The 18,248-nt window shown below is 29.1% G+C and overlaps 2 protein-coding genes across 2 annotated transcripts in view; one reads left to right on the forward strand and one right to left on the reverse strand.

Annotated features, from left to right (window-relative positions):
• Nucleotides 1–18,248, reverse strand: part of LOC132917982 (uncharacterized) — a 56,784-nt gene that overhangs the window by 20,952 nt on the left and 17,584 nt on the right. Inside the window, exons 8-9 of the mRNA XM_060979009.1 lie at nucleotides 1,167–1,382; nucleotides 491–788 (exon numbers count right to left, since the gene is read on the reverse strand). Of these exons, the coding sequence (XP_060834992.1) occupies nucleotides 491–788; nucleotides 1,167–1,382 (514 nt within the window). The remainder of the gene's footprint in view (nucleotides 1–490; nucleotides 789–1,166; nucleotides 1,383–18,248) is intronic.
• Nucleotides 3,057–11,695, forward strand: LOC132931914 (uncharacterized). Its single transcript, XM_060997998.1, has 3 exons — nucleotides 3,057–3,298; nucleotides 4,991–5,185; nucleotides 8,670–11,695. The coding sequence occupies exons 1-3, from the start codon at nucleotides 3,226–3,228 to the stop codon at nucleotides 9,002–9,004; spliced, it is 603 nt and encodes a 200-aa protein (XP_060853981.1). The 5' UTR covers nucleotides 3,057–3,225; the 3' UTR covers nucleotides 9,005–11,695.

Below are 18,248 nucleotides of genomic sequence, written 5' to 3' on the forward strand. Positions count from 1 at the left end.
CTACATTCAACGTGTAAAAGAAATAAGAAAATAATTGAAATAAATTAAGAATTATAAACAAAAATAAACTATTATTTACACGTCTATCGTATATTTGTATGCAAAAATGAAAAGGCACAAATATACACATATCGAATAGTGAGCTGATGAATATGTCAGATAGAAGTACTGTATAAGAGTGAACTGTGTACAGATACACTATAAACTGAGAATGATCTTATCTAAATTAGGAATGAAATCTAAATAACCACGCGCACAACATTAAATATAATTTTGAAATTTATTGTTTAAAATATATTTATAATAATTATATATTATAGTAAAGAATTTGACACTCGGTTCCAATTTCACCCGCAATTATACGCTTTTGAAAAATTAAAATTTGAAGTACAAATTGTTATTTTTAAAATATCTATAAGGGAAGAGAATTCGTAAAATTAGACTAAATCTCTACTAATTATATATGAAGTGATAATGTCGAAAGTCTTACTATTGTCATCCGAATTCAATCCGATCTTCGCGCTTAGGGTGTATTCGGGCAAAAGGTCCGGCGAGCATTCCAGTACGTAACGGTCGGATATATCGATATTGAAAATCACGCACTGCTGGATAGTTTTAAAAATATCGAAATTAAACTGGATCGCCGGTTTGGTTATTTTTTTCTTCGCCAAGTAATAGGTCGTGTCCAGCATGCTTTCAATGTCGGCAATGTGATCCATCATTGCAGTGGACGAATACTGATTGTTTTTCAACAGCACATCCACGATGTTTAATTTGGTTTGCAGTTTCTAAAATCATCATCCCAGTCAAGGAACCACAAATAAAAAAAATAAAATAATAATATTGTTTAGGTATAATTATAAGATAATAGGAGTGTGGGATCCAGTTAAAATAAATGGACTTGGGCGCATATTAAAGTTTTTTTTTAAAAAAAAAAACAAAAATCCGCTTTGCTGTATAGTAGAGCCTCGAATAAATTTCATGGAAGTGTTAAATTTTAAGTCGATAATATAAATCATTACATGCAAAAATTTAAATTAATCACATAAGAATTTAATGTGTGAGGAAAAAATTCACACGCGGGAGAAAATGTTCCAATTGTCGCAGTATCGTTCTATACTTAAATCGAAAATACTGTAGGACACATATTAAAATATAATCCTTACTTCTATGAAACTGTTTAATTGACCGACCACTTGGATCATAGAGTTGGTGGAAGACTGTTCGGCTTGATCCATTATATTAAATAACTGTTGTTCTAAACACTGTAGAGCACCAATTACAGATGATACGTACGTTGATATAAGTCGTTTCTTTTGATCAAAGCTCTTATTTTTTTTCAAATTATGACATTGGTGTTTTTGCACTTTTTCATTAAATTTCTAAAACAAAATTACAATAATTACGATGAATTCAAAATTAATACGTGTTTGTGGAACATTTTTATAGCTTAATATTATTGTAATTATTAAATTAAAATAAACACAGGAACTTAAGTGACATAAAAACAATATTGTAGGTAAAATAAGGACCATTGTAGCCGTAAAACATTTAAACTTATGGGTAAACGCTTATGACAAAATTAACGACGAGTGAGATAACTATTATACTTAGAGGCTTCATCCAAATTGCATGTCATTTCTTAAAGGGGTCTGTCCTAATTGCATGCCGTCTACCGACAAGTTAATAATTTATTATGCGCTTACGTGCACAACTTAAACTTTTTTTAAAAAACTCATATATAGAAATGCTCTATGATATGGTTATTAGTTATTACAATTGATTATTTATTAAATTGAAACATTTTTATAACCGAGTAAGTATTTCAATAAACTGGGCCTATTGTAGCGTATCGTGGTCTGCTTCACAGATTTAAATACGTATCGGTTTTTTTGTAGCTCAAATTTATAAGCATTACTATATTAATCTGGAATAATTAAGACATAATTAAACAGTAACCATAAAGTTATTTACTGTGTTCAAAATCATAACTATAGAATATTACTTTTTTTTACTAACGGGAAAAACAAAACAAATTTATGTAGATGCCTTTAATAATTTATTAATGAAGATGAACGATTTGGACTTAAATTTAGCGCCAAAAATATTTTACGTTGAATATTCATTCTGAACTTCTAGTTGTTTTTTCAAATGCAATAAGCAATATAACTCCACTCAATTTTATAATATTGTTATTTATTTGAAAAATTATGTAAAAATATAAAATAAATTCACTTGATTACTCTTAATTATTTTCATTTTATTTAATACTCACAGTATCGCCTTCTCCAATATGTATATATTTTATTATAATGTAACAAAAGTCCGTTCTTTCAATATATAAAAGTAAGTTAAATCATTTTATTTAGTAAAATTATACCACTGGGTATGCAATTCGGACAGATCCCTCTAAGAGTAGGCATGCAATTCGGATGGATTTAACTGATGATCAGGTAAACCATACGTTTTGTTTTAATCGATAGCAAATATAGAAACATTTTTAAAACTACATTTGTATTTTATTATTTATTATTATTAATATTATTTTCTTTTTTTTAACTTAGGTATTCGCATTATATTTAACAATACGTTTACCTCCCACAATGGCAGTAATTAATCAACTACATCTTAGTAGTAATAGTAAAATTACGTTAATTTTATGCATCAAGTCAGACAAGTATATATCTACCGATCCTTATGTATATTATTTTAATACATTTTTCTTTACTCAACCATATAATTCCCATTAATATGTTAACCTGTAACTAGTTAATAGTTTCGATTCGTAGCTAACCTCATCTACGATATACGTTAAAAGAGTAAACGCATTATATAATCATATACATATTTTGATTTTTTTTTTTTTTTAATATATGCGTAGGTAACCAAAAATGTTTTGTTACAAACCATTACCACCTATATGTATATGTTATTATAATGATATTGATACAAAATAATGTATTATATTATGTTTATAGGGTATCAATACCCTTCCACTCTACTTCCCCTTCCGGATCTTTTCTTATTGCTCTTTCGAGTTGCCGAGGCCACATTAAAGCAGTCTCATGACCGGTCATGGGCCTAGCACGAGTGAGCCGTCAACCGGCTTCCTTGTATGTTCTCGATAGACATGCGTATGATTCTCTTCTCGATGAAATTTAATCGCTACATGTTCATTTAGAACAATTTTATAAAACTTAAATTATTAAACTTAATAATTAAACTATGTATTTTTCACATTTTTTTAATATAGTTTTATTAAGTTCGATGCTCTCGGTCATCTTCATACCAAATATTGGTAAGTGATACATTTTTATAATATAATTTTATTATATGCTTATGGTAATTAAACAAATTATTAATTGAGAATCCGTGATTTTAATTCAATCCAAAAATTAAATTAAAAACAAGCGCTTACAATAAAGTGTAGTATTATGATAATATAATGAATATTTCATATTATTCTTATATACTATAGATTTTAATTTAAGTTAATCTAATATTATTTTATTGATGCTCTTATGGTTTAAAATTTTTTTAGTAGAACGCGCAACTAATATTTTAACTTTAAAAATAATTTTTTATATTTTAATGTTTGAATAATATGAAACATTTAATCTGTTATAATACATATAGCAGATAGTATAGTCGCTATAAAAACTAAAAACCAATTGTCACTTATAAATAATATAATACAATTTTATATAATATATAATACATTTTTATATAATAAAAACAACATCTATAACTGTAAAAATTATTTGACAATTTCGTGTATTTACCAAGTCTTAGTTAAATCAATCTATATAAGTATAAAGAGGTAGGCATACGCTGTGTATTTAGAAAGGGAGAATTTAAATCATAGTGTCATATAATAAGAACTATAATATGTACTTAATATAACTTTAAAGTCCACCATTAGACGTGTTTGTTTCTGAATGAACGACGCACAAAGAAACAGGTTTCCAGTATAATCAGTACCTATATAGTTATTATTTGGAATATCGCCAGCCAAAGTGGGGTGGGAGATAACGAAACCTGTTCTTTGGAGATCGAGCACCCTACATCGAATGCAGAAATAAAAAGGATGAAAATAAATAGGCCTTTTTGTCAATTCAAACATAATTCGCCAATTTTGAGTACAAGGTCTCGTAAGTGTAGGTGGAGGTAGCTTTTTTCGAAAGGTTTTTGCCACGCCCCCGAGTCACGTATCTAGAACACTCGGTAAACAGCTTCGGGGCAAGCACGACTTCGTTATTAATAACGATTGTGATAAAATAAGAAAGAATAATAAAATAAAAACGCCCACCGGGCGCACGGACGAAAAACAGGAGTTTATAAATTTGAGTCCCCAAATAATGTTAAGGTCGAAATGATAAACACTGCGACTATTATACAAGATACTTAAGTTCCAAGAAACAATTTTATTACATGCGATCGATTACTATATCATTGATCGTTTCCTCAAAAGTTATAAATCTCGCCAACTGCACACGTTTCACACACTAATAAACTTGAATCATCATTGACCTCCCGTGTACGATATACAGCTCCTTATTGACTGTACCTATAACAGTATAATCTATGATGCACAAATGCACAATTCCCACACACGCGCTCACATTTTAGGGATAATAAAATATATTATTATTATATTATACAGTTCCATTAATACACAATCTCATATTATACATGTTCGTAAAGTAGGTATCATTCGGGTTATAATAATAAATATGACCCGTGAGGTCATGTCTCTATGTTCGGGCGCACGCCAACGCGTGCCTAAGAATTATTATGAAATGTAGAAAATAAAAACGTTACGGAGCCACTTTCAAATGGGTCTATTATTCAACGTTTGACCCAAGTCTCAGTGTCGATTTGAATTGACAATGTAAATACGTATAAGTGGCATAACACATATAATATAAAACGTGTACAATATTTTGATATGATAAAAATGAAATGCCTTGTTGTTTGTTGTTGTGTACAGGTGGTTCGGAAGATGGCAAAAAATCGAAGAGCCCCCGAGCGTTGGAGACACGAAACGCCGGAGGAGACGACGATGCAGACAGTTTGAACCAAAGAGATAACCTCGAGGACGATGATGAGGAAACGACCAAAGTACCACCGGGATTTCTGAGTCCGTCAGTGAGGGAATACTTGGAACTAGGAAGGTCAATTCCAGGTATAGTTGTCATGCTATTTACACGGTTGAGTTAACTAATCAAATTACGGTTATACTCAAAACAGGATTAGTTGCGATATTATGTCATACTTTTTATTAATATTAATGCCTAATTATTATAATATGGTAACGGCGATTAATCTCTGCGAGAGATGAATCAGTACTCGGTACAACTGACGCATACGGAATATAATAATATGATATAATATGTCACCGTTGCCATGCTGCCAAATAATTGATATGGCAGCCAGCACGCTCGCAAATATTACCTAATGAAGTATTGTTAACACGTTATTCAATGGGATATATATCCGAGAGAAAGCTAATTGAAGATCCTTAATCAGTGGTTCAAAAATTGTAGTTAACCGAAATCCTAGGCCTTTGCATCAGCTATACATGTTAATAAAAAATAACAAAAAACACTGAGTAAAATTCAATAGAAGTTTTTGTACAATTTATGATATTCAGGCATGTGTGCAATTATCGAAAATCAATAATTATCTTATTTTATTTTTAAATCTGACAACTATATAGATAATAATATATATATATATATATATATATATTATTATTTTATTGATTTAAAAAAAAAGCATTTTAATGAACAATACGCGGCTTCACTTTTATTCCGTTGTTTCATTTTGTCATTGTATCTATATATATTATAATATAGTAGTTCGCATACTTAAAACACATTCCAAAAATAAGTAGACAAATCCTCATTATAAAACAATTTAATGTCAAAAATGAGTAATGTTTTTATTGTATTGATATATAGTTAATTTAAAAAAAAGTGAAGTCCTCAAATTCTACTAAAGATGACGACAACAATTGTTGTTATTAATAAACAATTGAACATTATAATACAAGTAACAAGTAGGTTTTTGATAAGTTATGCAACTAATCGAATGCGAATGAATGTGATGCCCATATAAATTAAGCTTCATACGTAATAATATTTAACACGCGCAGAATATTAAAATGAATAAACACTTTCTAAGAGTTCTTTTGACGATACGCATTCGATAAATTTCGACAAAACGTGGATATAAACTAGGTTTGGGAGATTAAGAAAAAAATTCTGTTGACAAAATATTAACGACACGGCCATTAAAAAAAGATTTGTGCTCGTCGCTTATTGCATTGAGCTTGAGGACATCGGATAATATATTTTTTTTAACAAACACACGCGAAGGTGCACATGATAATATACATTAAAATATGCGATGCGATGACAAATATTTTACACGGTATAAAATAATAAGAACAATAGACGTGAGGCGGTATCGTAACGCCATATTATTGCACTCGATAGAACGATGACCGATTTTTATTTTAGAAAGGACACAAAACACGCGGGCTTATAAGAATGATAAACCAATTTCATATTTCGTGTACATTAACAAATTGTAATACAGCCGATGTACAGAATATAAACACTGCAGCGGCAGAAGGACACAATTGATGATTTTCGGTACAAATATTTCAAGGTCCGCGTCGGCGTCGGCGTTGCAAATGTATACATATATTTCACGGCGATATAATATTTAATATAGTGAAATGTATATACATATATAATACACGATACGCGCGAAAATGCGTATATAATAATTCGTCTAGGAAGTTTTAATATGGATCATTATTATTTAATAACCTTAGAATCCGATCAACGAGTGAATGTAGATCGTATATAATCGCGGGGCTATAATTAACTATAGCATCAAAACACCATAACCACTGTATTGGCTTTTTGTGGTGTCCTCATCCCTCAGACTTCCGAGAATTGACATGTCAAACCGACAATCTGTGATTATTATAATTATTTTTTTATTATTATAAACAGATCGATTTGCATATTTATCAGTTATCTATATACGAGTTGACCGTTGAGCTCGTTTTGCAACTAGGAAATATATTTTAACGAGTACTTACCTACCTATAATAGTAGTCGTATCGGTCTTTCACCAGCTACTACAGCTGTGTTATTAGAACAATAACAAAATTATATAATCTACTAATAAATGCGCACATATTATAAACCTATTAAATTGTATGTTATAATGTTTGATGTGATATACGGGGTACAAATCGCAAGTAGCCCGGCGGTGGTTTCTTATTATAATTAAAAAAAAAAAATAAACTTAATTATAACAGATAAAAATAAAAAATAGTCTATACTAGATTAAACGTCAAACAAAATAATACGAAACGCGACCGCCACCACCGCGAATAGTTGAAATCGGAGCGGTATTGATTATTATTATGAATAATAAATATATTGCTTTCGATTTGGCGTTCGAAATATTTGCAAGCGCCTTACGGGTATTTAACACGTGTGTACCTTTTGCAATACGTGACATGCGTGATAATTAGTAGCGCCGGTTGTATTTATGCATATACATTCTAAAAGAATTATTTTAATGTTATCATATTTTAAAATTAAAATTAAATAAATATCTTGAACCTAGAACAAGACGTAAGGTATATGGAAACATTGGAAATAGTTCGTTTATAGTATCTAAAATTACAGTACAACGTTCGTTCTGTCTAATAGTAGGTAATCCTATTGATCACTTGCCTACTCCGTATGCAGATGACGACGACATTCACGTACTTATATGTTTTTACGGCGCAAAGAATGTTGAATATACACAACTGATCGAGGAGTTTTCTCATTTCTTTTTCTTCTAAAAAAATTTTTTCACAAAATGTTTATAGAATACTTATAATAGTTAATACCCACTGCTTGCTTCAATGTCACCATGAAGTTATTTATTGTAACACTTGTAGTTCAGCTTCACAATGTTTTTATGAGTTGCTACAATTGAACGGGGTTTCTAATAATATCATGTTTAATTATTATTATTAAGATAACTATAATATTATGGGGTGTGTGTGGTACTTGATCGGAACACATCGTACCTAAATTACATATGTGACCAAATATTCTGTGGTACCCATAACTCATAAACGACTTTTTCGGGAAATAATAATAAAAACTTGATATTAAAATTCTAAGCAAACCATAAATTGCGAAAATAAATTTAGTTATTACACACAGACGTATCACGTTTGACACTTTATTGTATAATACTTATTTAAAACACAAGTTGGCACATAGTCAGTCACACCAATATCTACGAAAAATGAAATATATGCAACGACTTCTGCCACCATATTACGCAGAGTTTTTTTTTTTTTTTTTTTTTTTATTTAGAACTTTCAGCTACAGCTATTATAGTTCGACAATTATTATTCGGCAGAGTTATTATATAATATATATTGCTATTATTAAATTAATATGTCGGTTGATATTTTGTAACGTTGAACTATCACCTCCGTACAGCAATCGACTTGGAGGTGACCAACTTTTGTTTCGACCGTATTATATTGCCAGTTTAAAATTAAGTAAACGGTCGGAAATCGGTTACAGTTCAAAACTAAAAAATTCAAATTTATTAATGTCTCGTCTCCGTTGTTGCAGGCAAGCCGGGCACGGACTATCCCGTGCTGGCCGTGGTGCCGTACACGGACTTCTATTGCGACGACCAGCCGTATCCGGGATTCTTCGCGGACGTGGACACCAGGTGTCAGGCGTGGCACTATTGCGACATCGACGGCCGGCAAGCGTCGTTCCTGTGCCCGAACGGCACACAGTTCAGCCAGGCCGTGTTCGTGTGCGACTGGTGGTTTAACGTGCGGTGCGACCTCAGTAAGGAGCTGTACCACATCAACGAACGGCTGTACCGGACCACACCGCGACCGGACAGGCCGCACAGGGTGCTTACCAAGGAGCTGCTCGACCAGATATTCCTCTGATCGACCACTATACAATTTATATACCTACATATCATAATTGTGTTAACGCCTATACATACACATAAGTACAGGATTAACGATTTAAAATTTTTAAATACAACATAACAAGATGACTCCGCGGCCGTTCGATTGATAAATACACATGGTGTATATCTGGAAGCTTCTAAAGACAAATTTAAATGTAATTACTGTCTATAAAATTGTTAAATTCTCCAGGTACATCCCCCTTATCATACAGTGACGTCTTCTCTCTCTTCTTCCCCGCGGCCCTCTATATTACATATTACTTTTTTCATGTAAATTGCTATCATTTGATCCGACAACAAATTTAGCAATTCTTAGTCGCAATATCAAACGGTTTATAAATAAACGCATAACGTTGAATTTGGTTTTAGCTCCCGCGTAAATTTTTGTAATCTATATAAGTATTGAAAATCAAGTCAACTTTAGAAAGTGACCATGACGCCTGAGGCTTATACTGCAACCTGTCAACAAACGTCCACCGCTGCCACTAACATATATAATATTTATAACGCGGACTAGTCGACAAGACCTTTGTACCTACATATTTTTAGAATTCCTCGTGCGCTCGCAGCAATATAATTTTTACAACCTGCGAACGTCACACGACTAAAACCGAATAAAATTTAATTTGCACATTTAACGCGTATAATACGCTATATAATAACGCATTACACACCGCGGCAAGTGACCTTATGTATCGTGACGACAACCGCCCACCAAGCGTACCTCGGTTGACATCCCGACCGGGGGGTCCACGGCACTCATATCGCCAATAATATCCCGACACGATATTACATACCAGTAGGTTCACGAAATATTACACCGCGACCGAATTAAAATATGTTTGGCCACCGAAAGTTGTATACAACTAAATTATACAATAAATTGGTCGGTAGCAATTATATAGTTATTAGTTACTATATTATTCGATTTCGACACTATAGACACAGCATAAAGACTCCTAAAAAAATTACAATTTGTGCGGTACATAATATAATATTATTATACGCACGTCAAAGAGAATAATCGTTTAAACTCAAGACGGTATATACGGACACACCGCACATTATAGTGGTGTATGTAAATCGGACGTTCGCGCACACCGCGTTTGCATCACTCGTTGTGTACAACAAGCGTACTTACATCTATACGCTATTGTCTAAAGGTCACAGCTTGTAAATATATTCGTTTTGTTCGCTACAGAAACTACTTGTGTAAATATAATATTATCGTCATATTTAAAAACTAATGATTTCCGAGATGATTGCATTTGAATCGTTACCATATAAATCTATATTCTCATATATACCCATTTAACATGTTAGGTATGTATAGATGTTATACACGTTATGTTCGCGATTGTTATGCGAATAAAGGTCGATGACTATATTATAATTTATAACCTGTCATATATATTAAAACTTTTATTATCTAATAGGCAAATCGCCTTTCTAAGTAGGTGACATTTTTTTTTCTTTATATAACTTGTTTTTTTACGTAATTTTATACATATACCATATTATATTTATTATTATTTAAGTACTAAATTAATAATTTAAACGAGAAATCCACCGAATACTGTATTTTAATACTAACTATAAATATTTTTATGTTAATAGATAGGTATGTTATAATACCCATTATAGCAAACATAATATTATATATATTTATTTCATTATTAGTAAAATAATAAAATAGTTTGATTTTATTATTCAAAACTTACTAAAAATATATTTAAAAAAAATATAGCTGAATAATTGCTAAATAATACATGAATTATAACCGAACAGCTAAAATAGATTTGTATATGTTTTAGGTCTATATTTTGATTTATAGTATTATATGCTCAAATATCAATAACATAATTTGTAATTTGTAATTGCATATTTTTTGTTAAATACGTAAAATTTAGAAATATAACTATACATAAAAGTAAAGTATTAAATAATTTTAATTTTTAAGCACACTATATACATTTTTAGACTATTTAACATCAATATCGAGGATAATTAAAATACTCTTAATAAAAAAGATAAATGTAGAAAGATAATTTTTAATTTTTATTAAAAATAACGAATATATTTAATTTATTTTTGAGAAGTATATATGAAGTTATTTAAGTTTTTTTTTAAATATTATTAAGATAAACAAAACATACAGAGTAATATGTGTTATGAGTTTAAATACTAAAATTGTTCTATACATATTATAATTACGAAGTTCAATAAGTTAATTGTATTTTAATCGGTAATATACATTTTATTATTTCAAAAAGTTTATTAGTATAGATATGTATAATCCAAACAAACAGTTGCTAACAATTATTCAGTTTATTGAATAAAAATACTTTCCATATTATTTTAAATTAACACATTTTTCGATTAGTGCAACCTCAACATATGTGTAACTATAGTTTAGGAGTTAAGACATATAATAATGTATTTTAACAATTGAACAAATATATTTTATTTTTTAGAAATAGAACGGAATTTTCAATGTTTAAAAATTGTCAAAAATAAGTAAAATATAACAAAAAATTTGTTTCATTAGTTAATTTGTATTTTTATGTATTTTACTTGATTAAATGTAATCGATTATCCATTTTAAAAATATTTATTGTGTAATACCGTGGATAATGTTACCAAATTATAATACATATTATTACAACTATTTGTATTATTTTAAAATAATAATTATTTAATTACATTTATGTACAATTTATAAATATTTCATAAAATGATTCTATATAAATTATACAATATTTGAATATAAATTAACATTGATACTGTAAGAATAGTAAAACTATTTTAAACATACATCATACATACAATATTCATGTATAATTAAAAAGTATGATTTGGTTAAACATCTAAAAAAAATAAGGCCAAAAACTATTATAATAATGTTTAATCAACAATTAGGTTCAAATTGGTCGTAAAATATATACATATTTTTAGGTAATCAATCTTTTACAGATTGTTTAAAAAAAATAAGTGTTTACAAAATTGCATAATTGCATATACATTTAACGTATTAACTATTAATACTTGTACTACAGCAAACTGTATGCTAACAACTAGCGTATAATACTAGAACATAGTCATTAATTAATACACATACAATATACTACGGGAGAAGCGTTTTACGTTCCACACGATTGCGTTCTCGCCGACCACAAACCCATGGCCGGTAATCTTTTTTGCTGAGGTCACTGATATAAAATAACATTAATTTTTATTTCAAATTTTTTTTAATCCTAATAAAACGATACTCGAGAAATCGATATGCAATTGTGGAGCACTCATTATAATATTATGTTAATCGGCGGTGTGTCTTCGTTTGGTCGTGTTTACTGGCGATATCGAGTTATCTTATAAATATAGGTATACAAAGAAAACACATAAGTATACCGATTACCTACTTTGCAAGGCTACTACATATGCGCGCAAAAGTAAGTGTAGGCAAAGGCCGTGGATCGGAGAACGATTTTGAAATTCATTATTTCTTCTTGCACAAACAATAATAACAGACGGTCTTAGAAAAATAATCTAGCCCAGGCATATTTTTCATCAGTTTCGATGATCAATATAGTTTTCATCGATATTTTATCCACAAACGGTTCACCCTACAGGTTTTTGGATCGTAAATGAACGATGAAAAAAAATATATATATCAGAATTGACGTGCTAAGCTAAAATATTAAATACAATTCTCCGCAATTTGAGAACTCTCGAAGACGTCACCGCGTATGTATTGGATTATATACTCAAAAAAGTTATATCCAATTATCCGAGGCTACTACACAATTTAAAGTTTTTACCAAAGACGAATAAAAAAAAAACGTTATATTGACTAACGCATTAATGACTTTCAAACTATGAGTTTGATGTAAATTTATGTAATATAGAATACAGAATGGTGTTCGGTCACATCAGTCTTATGGAATTTTTATTTTATAAGAATAAGATGGTAAATAATTCCACTCTCTCCAATAAACATACAAGCCTATTTGATTTATAATAATATATTGTATAATATAAAGTTAGTGGGTTATAGTCGATTTAAAAGTCCCACAGAACATCCTACGCTCAACATTTTGGCGCTCCGGGCAAACGCACCTACTTTGACTGCATGTGTGTGTTCATTCCAGGTTATATAAGTCCATATAGCACAAAAACACAATAATTCAAAAACTATGTAATTTTTTTTTTTAAGAAGAAGAATTTATGAAGATCCAATAATTAAATCTAGACTCATATATATCATACAGTTATCTACTGCATTGTATATTATTCCTTGAGGATAACGAGTATTTCGAAATTCAAGATGAAATATAAACTAAATCAGTGATGAACTTAATAATGGAGAATTAATCCGATAACATATGTATCGATAAAACAAGTGAACAAGACATTTAAACTATAAAGATATATATAAACCTAAAAAACACAATAACATCTTGAGATGATAATATGATGAATATATTAATTGTTCTAAACCCACTTATTAAATTGACCAATTCTATTCGCGTTTATACATGTGCAGCACATACACTTATTATTATGTGAGTCACGGTCAGATCTAGTCAGCCAATAACAATAATAATAATAATAATAATAGTAATAATAATAAAAATAATTGAAAAAATAATAATTTTACCTTCGCATCTATTTATACGCATTAGTTAGGTCTGGATATTATTTTGCCGACAGTACAAATCACATTAGGATTCTTAAAGTTCGTAAAATCAGTATGTATTATATATAATAAAATACTAATTTTCAATAAGACTTAATGTACTGTATGTTTGTGCGCACATATTATAAATGCCAAGGTAAAGTTCAAGTAGTTATTTTTAGTGAAATTATTAGGACAAAGAAATATCATGGAAAAGTTTCATTGAGTCTCATTAATGTGCAATTAATGGTCATCAATCATATTTAAAACATTAAATATATTTGATTTCGATTTTTCTGCACTAAAACCATAATCCAACCAGTATAATAGTATAATAATAAACAAAATATAATATGAATGCAATTATATCGACCTAAAATAAAATTTATTAGCTTTGTCATTTCGTTTTTTTTTTCGAAAAATAGTATCGTATTTTAGAATTTAAGAAGTAATCTACATTACATAATTATATAAAATAGCTAAATTATTAAACACGAGTAAAAATATAAATAAAATAAACATATTACTATAAAATTACAATATCATATAATATTTAGAATAGGTGTGTCATGCCTCAAAGGACTTCGAAAAGATCATATCTTTTCTATCTTATACAGTAATTGTATACCTATACCTCTCAACGAATGATTGACCTTATATACGTTTTAAAGTATTTAATTTCTTATTCACATGCAATATGCTGTTTATTCGATCACAATTCTAAGTCAACTTAACAGCAACATGATATTAAAGACTTTTATAACACCTTATACATGAATATACAGTATAACATTATAATTTTAAGACCTAGCCGTATTTCACAAGTGATACGCAGAACACGGACATAATTTCACAAGTGTACATTGGGTGGTATAGGTGTGGTTATTATTTAGTACATTAAGTACACGTTACGACGCACAATATTATTGAACGACACTAAACGATTATATATTTAAAAGTTCAAACATATAATTATTTTCGAATTAAAGTTTACAATTCAGATTAACAGGAAATAATCAAAATCTGTTCAAATAATTTATTCTATTCATGTTTATATGATAGGACGTGTTGAGAAGGAGAAGAAATACGTATATAAACAACTATTATAATCACAGTTTTTTAAAAATGAGTATTATTCTTGAAAATAAGAAATGGTTTTCCTGCCTAATCTGAACAATTCACTAGCGAATTTGAAGGGTGAGGGAAATTTCTCCATGGACTGTATACACAATACATTTTTAAACATAAAATATATTACGTGAGATATTGAAGAAAATATGTTTTCATAATTTTTTTCTAGCATTATAAATAATGGTATATTACAATAGTAATTAAATAAGTTTTAAAACCATACTGTTAAATCTTGAAAGCGACTATATTTAAAATAAATGTAATTATTTCAGGAATTTCGATATTTTACTTTTAATATATAATTTGTACATTTTTATTCAATTAAACTACAAACAATTTGCGCTATATTTATATAATATATATATATATATATTTTTTTTTTTATTATTTTTTTTTTTTATATATCTAACATTGGATTTCATTAAAGTTATTTGCTTCTATTAATGCTTGAACGCTTGTAGATTTAAAAAATGGTTGCGCTCAAAATATAGGCCAAGAACGACGCATGTGTGGATTAACATTATTGCATATTATTATATTAATAAGGAAATACCAGTGAATGATGATATTAACAGGTTAACAAAAATAAATTTTGTTTAATAATTTATGTTTTTATGAGATATGTGCAGTTAGATTCCCCCAGGCCCCAACTTAGTTTAATTTATACTGGATAGACTTTAAGTTGTAAAATTGTATTTGTAAATACATGTAAATTGGTTTACAAAATGTGTAAGTTATCGGAGCAAGGTTGTGATTAAATATTTAACTCGTAAGTATTATTTTATAATAATTATAATAAAAAAATTGTATACTATATTAAATATTTATTAAGTAAAATTGGTTAATGTTTAAAAATGTAATACTTAATAATAAATAATATTTCAGTAATTGATACATTGAGTATTGTTTTATAATAAAAGTAGAATTATGAAAATGATTCAGATTAAAAAAATATTTCCCATAAAAGCAGTCAATAGGTATTGAACAAATCACGAAATAATAAGTAGTTTTTAAGAATTTACCCGTATATTGTACATAAATATAATAACGCCTTGTATAGCCCCGGCCTAACACGGCGATGACAGTAAAAATAAAATTAATTCGAACATAATATATATAGGTAGTAATTGCTTTAATTATAATACTATAATAACAACTAAGACAAATGGTGGGTGCGGGGCCTCCTAAACAAATAAGCCCAGCCAATCAGAATACTTCCCGATTTCCATTTTCAATTAATTGTATTGGCTAACTACGTTAATAATAAACATTATCTCGGGCCCCCGCCCGTTATTTACATATTGAAAAAGGGCATAACGTCAATGATTTAAAAAGTTCAGTCGATCCAAGAGATACAAACCTACAACAATCAATTTTCTGAGCAGAAGTACGAACTGAGCAACTATATAATAAGGTAAATAACCTTCTTATAGTAACGTAGCATTTTATTTTAGAATTTGATACTTCAGTTTTTTTTAGCGTAATTAAAGAGAAATATTTAAACTTTTAAACAAACTATAGTATGTTTATTACGTATAAAATTTACGTATAAAATTATTTTTAAAACTTTTATTTAGATTATTATTTGGATATCAATATTATTTTAATTAAAAATAATTTACACAGTAATATTAAATATACATTTTTTTTTTATGGATTATATGACTACTTTGGCTTTTGCGGTCTTATTCTTTTAACTTATAAGTATTTTCGTAATATGTGACGGTCGATTCTAAAATTGATTTTCGTTTATGACTTAGTTTAGTTTACAATGTAGTATAAATATCGTCTACTCTGTTATACCATTGATTAAATATAGCAATATATTAAGTATATTTAATTAATTGTTACATGTATGAGTTGTAACAACCACTTTTAAAGATAGATATTTATTTAATATCATTTATTAATTATATTATGTATTTAATTAGGTAACGTAAATTATTCCCAGCCAAACAGTTGTTTTATTCAATTTCTACTTTCTATAAGTACATCAATAACCAACACATTTTTCCATACACACGAAAAGAAATGTCAAGCGATAAAAATTGGTTAAAAACTGACTATATAATATAATAATATCAAAGAATACATGTACACTCAGCTACTCGGACACTGCGATTGTACAATGGTTGTAACCAGAATTGTCATTAGGTAGCACCGATCAATACAATAAACGAAAAACCGGTGAAAAAATCAAATAAATTAACAATAATTATAATTTAACTATAGCCGATTACTTTCACCGTTTAAGCACCTCAAGGGCGCAATTCTAATAAGTGACCAGAAATCAATGTCAAGACCAGTTTTGAGAATAATGGAAAATAAATAAATAACGAACAAATATAATTACTATATATACATATATATTACTTTCGCTCTAATATATTGTCAATTTGTCTTCCTGTATGATACAACACGAGGAAGTATTTTTATCTAGCTGAAAAATGATAACCCGCGAAGACAATATAATACCCATGTAGATTATGTGAACCCGTAGCAGTCGCATCATTCTTCATTCGTTTATAATAATATATATCTTATACTATACCTAGGTATGTTGTTTGTGTATTTTTTATTTAAAAAACGCGTGATTAGATTGGAAGTTTTTTGCTCGGACACGATGGACTAGACGCGGTTATGTAAAATAATAACATCAACATAATATGTGTATATTAAATTAATTGTGAAAAACGAAAGTAGACGGGTCATTAACTGAGTCGTGGAATTCGGTTCACACACACATCACAGATCATTCTATCTGGCCATTTTTACGTGAAAGTTAACGCTCGGCTACATACATATAATAATTTCGTTTAATTATCACAATTCATGATATTCGTCAATTTCTGGAATACACGTAAATGAAACACACAAAAAACGAATGCGAACACTTTTAATGTATTTTTATATTTAATGCGCCCACGCATTGCAGTTTTATTTTACACGAGATAATATTAAACGATTTTATTTCTCATATTCAGCGAGATGACACCCCAAGAGCAATTTTTACACGGCTTCTTCTTCTTCTTTCCCGGTCACGAGTAGTCGGATCGAAGACCGTCGAGTGGAATATTACGCAATAAAACACTCAATACAACAGAACCTATTAACTTTATAATATTTTGCTGTCGTATAAAAAAAAAGTCGTCTGAATACTAATTTTTGTGTCGGGTTTATTCAGGTAGGTAGTTGTGCATATCTCTCTATAATAGGTACACTCATCTCTCACAAATATATATATTCATATAACCGTGTAACATATACATACATTTAACATCGCTGTGACTTACTCAATACGTATACGCATACATACATGTTATGACATAATATTATACATATTTTATAATATACACAAAACGTTCACTTATCGGCTATTTCGATTCATCACAATTAATATCCATTCCCGAAA

Source organism: Rhopalosiphum padi, chromosome 1 (genome assembly GCF_020882245.1).
Source record: "Rhopalosiphum padi isolate XX-2018 chromosome 1, ASM2088224v1, whole genome shotgun sequence".
Lineage (NCBI taxonomy): Eukaryota > Metazoa > Arthropoda > Insecta > Hemiptera > Aphididae > Rhopalosiphum > Rhopalosiphum padi.

Excerpts from the sequence above, each read along its gene's own strand:
- LOC132931914 (XM_060997998.1), top strand. The coding sequence starts at position 3,226 with ATGTATTTTTCACATTTTTTTAATATAGTTTTATTAAGTTCGATGCTC. Across the intron at positions 3,299-4,990 it reads CATCTTCATACCAAATATTG|GTGGTTCGGAAGATGGCAAA; the intron begins GTAAGTGATACA and ends TGTTGTGTACAG. Across the intron at positions 5,186-8,669 it reads ACTAGGAAGGTCAATTCCAG|GCAAGCCGGGCACGGACTAT; the intron begins GTATAGTTGTCA and ends CCGTTGTTGCAG.